This window comes from Anguilla anguilla, chromosome 2 (assembly GCF_013347855.1).
Source record: "Anguilla anguilla isolate fAngAng1 chromosome 2, fAngAng1.pri, whole genome shotgun sequence".
NCBI classification, from domain to species: Eukaryota; Metazoa; Chordata; class Actinopteri; order Anguilliformes; family Anguillidae; genus Anguilla; species Anguilla anguilla.
In genome coordinates, this window is record NC_049202.1 from 11,087,024 (window position 1) to 11,091,435 (window position 4,412).

The 4,412-nt window shown below is 36.7% G+C and overlaps 1 protein-coding gene across 1 annotated transcript; it reads right to left on the reverse strand.

Moving 5' to 3' along the window:
* Window positions 1-286: 286 nt before the first annotated feature.
* On the reverse strand, window positions 287-4,412 carry LOC118220057 (5-hydroxytryptamine receptor 7). Its single transcript, XM_035403659.1, has 2 exons — window positions 3,648-4,412; window positions 287-3,082 (listed from the first exon to the last, which is right to left on the reverse strand). The coding sequence occupies exons 1-2, from the start codon at window positions 4,166-4,168 to the stop codon at window positions 2,329-2,331; spliced, it is 1,275 nt and encodes a 424-aa protein (XP_035259550.1). The 5' UTR covers window positions 4,169-4,412; the 3' UTR covers window positions 287-2,328.

Sequence of the window (4,412 nt, forward strand, 5' to 3'; positions counted from 1 at the left end):
TTAAAATGAGTACCTTTGTGTGCAAGCTGTAAGATTTGTCTTTAGAACCTTAAACTCCAATATTATAATGCTGTACATACTACTGAATGCTTACATATAAATATATCAAGTAAAGATCTACAGAAAGTATATCTTTAACACACACACACACATAGGTAGGTAGGTAGGTAGATAGATAGATAGATAGATAGATAGATAGATAGATAGATAGATAGATGTTGTATGCATATTAATTCAGAGGACAATTTATTTGTTTAAAATAACTTTTTACATAGGTACAGAGGTTATACACAAAATACAGCTGGTCATACATTACAGATACTTCTGTTTTGCTGTCAGTTTAATGATAAGTAAAATATACGGTTACTGGTTGAATTCAACATAAATACTCCCTATTTAATTATTCCAGATATAATATTAACAGACAGAGTGCTCAACTGGTATAGCATGATGGTATTGTTTAGCTTCTGAAAACTACCAGCTCCTATTCCACTGAAGACCTATGTATATCACTCGAGAACATCTAATTCGTGGTTTAGACCAATATACCTCACATTTTACGCTCAGGATGTAATTCAAATGAACTGCAAGGTTAATTATTTCCTTTTGGAGGAGTTCAGGATTTGAACCTAAAACTAACAAGTTATAAGGCTCTAAATGGCATTTCCTGTGACAAGCAAACATGTCATAAGTAAATTTGCTAAACACACAGTGGAAACCTATGCATTCTTTAGTAATGAATAGTCTTTAAATAGCAATCCATTTAATATTACAGCACAATATATTGAACATGTCCAACAGTGACCAGGTTTGCATGCAGGCAACATTGTGAATATTTGAAAATTCTGAATATGTGGATTCAGAATGTCTGTTACAAATAAGCTTGTTGCATGCATACACTGTAAAACATTGCATTGAAAATGACAGTTTAAAACAGCTTGGTATTTGACCTAATCACGACATAAACATGAACAGTCTCATTCTCTTGGAGCTAGCAACCACATGGTCCAATAAATGGATAGTAGTGTATTACATTTTTTGTTGAATTATGAGACCTTTGAAAAACAAACTGTTCTTACGCCTACAATTGGAACAACATAATATGTGGTAAGAGCTATTGTAAGACAATTTGAGGCACAAACTACAAGTATAACATGTCAACAAATCCACCCAAAATACATTCCTTTCAATTCAAATGTTTTTGCTTTTACATACCAATTTCTCTCAAACGTATTCATTTTTAATCATATTTGCTTACCAGTGACTGATATTACAAATGAATAACTACCTGCACACTTCAAGTTCATGCGAATGGAATAAGCATTCAGAATAATTTCAATAGCTCCTCAATTAAATGCAATATTAATAGAATGTTCAACCCCTCTTGTTTGAAGTCTTCATATTTGTAATAATAACAACAAAACACATGTACGCATAACAACACATATTTGAAAATGCTTTATTACTAGATATCTATTTGTGTGGTCTTATGATATTTTTAATATTTGATTTATAACTGGATACTAGGGTACAGTTAATAGCCAATAAGTAGTATATAAATCCACGTTTGTCCTTGCATGCAGTCTTGTGTTTGCTCCTGAGTAAAATACTTCACTGTTCAATGTGTTTTTTGGCTATAATAATTATAAATATGAAATATATGCATTACAATTAAAAAGCAAGAATCTCTATCAATATTCAATTTCTCTTTGGCCCATAAATACTCCTTTTGTTGGGAAGTTTCATATATTACTAAAATAATGCATAATAATAAGTTTTTAAAAATCAATAAATAAAAGCCTACACATTTCGCAGTGACCATATTTTATTATGACAACTTAAGATGTCTACCCAAGGATTGCATGGCTGGCTGTAGTTTATCATTGCAACCTGAAAAGCAGATGACCTTCTAAGCTATTGATCAGGTTCAACTGTGTATTCAGAGAGTAATATGATTGCTTATCTTCATGATAACTCCTCTGGAATGGTCAGTTATAGGTCAGGTCTCATTTATGAGTTTCAGTTTCATAGAGGTCCCATGTTATATAACAATGATGAAATAGCTGACATCGCTCTACATAGATTTACAAGAAATGCAGGTTATATCATACAGTATATACATAATTTAGCTTATCAAACAAAATTAAAAAATTAAACAACTTTGTTTTCAGTTGTACCATCAGGGTTGTAAAATTGCAAAATGAGCGTCTTGTTCATTTAATTCAAGTCTGTGATGTAACTTCTAAAAAATGAAGGCTGAACATTTAAACGTGGCCTAGTTTTGGGTTCTTGAATTTTTCCCTTTGGGGCACAATTACAAACACTTATCTACAGTACCAGGTCTGGTCTTTCAGCAAGCTTGAGCGCCTCCTGCATGCTGGCAGCTGAAAGCTTGCGGTTTATGTTCCTGTACTTGCATCGGAGCAGGTTACGGTAGGTGGTCCTGAGGTCCCGGTTAAAGAACGCGTAAATTAATGGGTTGATGAGAGAGTTGGCGTAGCCCAGCCATAGCAGGGTCCTCTCCACCCAGAAGGGAATGCAGCTACACTCCACGCCGCATATGAATGGCCGGGCTGTGGAGAGCAGGAAGAAAGGCAACCAGCAGACGCTGAAGGCCCCCACAACTATCCCCAGCGTGGTCGCCGCCTTCTGCTCCCGCTTGAAAATAGAAATGTTCTTCCTGTCGTTCTTCAAAAGACGGGAAAAACTAGTGCACTCCTCCACTTCTCGCTGTAGTTTCAGGGCCGCAGTGACACAGTCCACGTTCTCGTCCTCCTCCGCCCGTGGGAAGCCGGCGATGGTGTGCTTCGCCGCGCTCACCTTGGCGGCTCGGTATATTCTATAGTACATGATTAGCATCACTGAAATAGGGATGTAGAACGCAACTGCGGTGGAATAAATTGTGTAGCCAAAATCTTGACTGATTAAACACACCTTGTCGTCATTCACGTTCTGTGCCCAGCCAAACAAAGGGGGCAGAGTAATGGAAGCCGATAAAAGCCAAACGGACAGGATTATCTTGGCCATACATTTCCCACTCTGTCTTACAGGGTAAGTCAAGGGCTTAGTAATGCCAAGGTACCTGGAACATAAAAGAGCAGACTATCATTTAACATACTATGGGGCCACCTGCTAGATAATTAATACACAAATTGTCTTTGAAATTAAATTTCTTATATGTACAAAATATTTTTACAATGTAATTTATGAGCTGTTAACTACCAACAGTAATCAATTAATAATAGCATTAATGAAAACAAAATTAATATTGAAATAACAGTGACAGGCAAATCGCTCAGAAACATTCCAACAACAATAATAATAATAATAATAATAATAATAATAATAATAATAATGCACTGTTTCTACATCCTGGTTCCAGAATAAAAAATATGACATTTCTATTTCTCATCCTTCAAAAACACAAAAAGAATATATACTCAGGATCATTTATTTGAGCTCCGTCTCATCATTACTCTCATAAATATGTGTACTTTCAAAAATAGATCTGGATATTTACAGTAGCCTAACAGTTCGACAGAAAATTGAGTGTGGTTTAAAATCCAGTGCGACTTAAAATCTAGGTTTTTAAGTTCAAAGTGTAGTTTTATGTTCTGTGTGTGACAAAAACGGAACTTCACTCTCACCTGTCGATACTGATTACACAGAGGGTCATGATAGAAGCTGTACAGCACATCACATCCATGGCAATGAAAACGTTGCAAAAGACTTGACCGAAAATCCACTGTCCGCCTATAAGGTCTGTAATACTGACAAACGGCATCACGGCCAGTGCCACAGACAAATCTGCGACAGCAAGGGACACGATCAGATAATTAGAGGGCTGTCGCAGCTTCTTTACAAAACACACAGATATGACCACCAGCAAGTTTCCGCAGATCGTCAGAAAAGTTAGCATAGTGAGAATTGCCCCTATCAACACCTTCTCCACGCTGCCATGGCGCAGAATCTGTTCCCCGCATCTTGTATCATTCTCCATCACATTGGAAGTTGGCAAAGTGGTAGATGTTGTGTCTTGCACCATTAAGAGACGTGGGTCGAGGGTCTCTGAAATCATGCTAATTGTGCCAAGTTCTTTCTCACGCTCTTCTTTCATGTATGCTCTCATATTAATGCTGAAAAAATCGCCGATGAAATCCATAAACATGTTGATTCTCTTTGTCCATTAGGGCTGAATAGCGTGCATACAAGACAGATGTAGTCCCACACAGCTCCAAAACCTTACTGAACTGTCTGTCCTGGTTGTGCCAGTGATGCTATATTTTAAATATATGATAGGCTTTAAACAAAATTCATTGGCAAAAAAAAGAAGCTGTGGCATTAAGCTTTAGTAAGTGCAAGGCTTTCTTTAGTGCTCGTTTCCAACCTGCTCTAAAAACAGCAGAATCAAA

Coding starts and splice junctions, on each gene's coding strand:
- LOC118220057 (XM_035403659.1), bottom strand. CDS start 4,168: ATGTTTATGGATTTCATCGGCGATTTTTTCAGCATTAATATGAGAGCA. Junction 3,083..3,647: donor TGTGTAATCAGTATCGACAG/GTGAGAGTGAAG, acceptor TTTATGTTCCAG/GTACCTTGGCATTACTAAGC.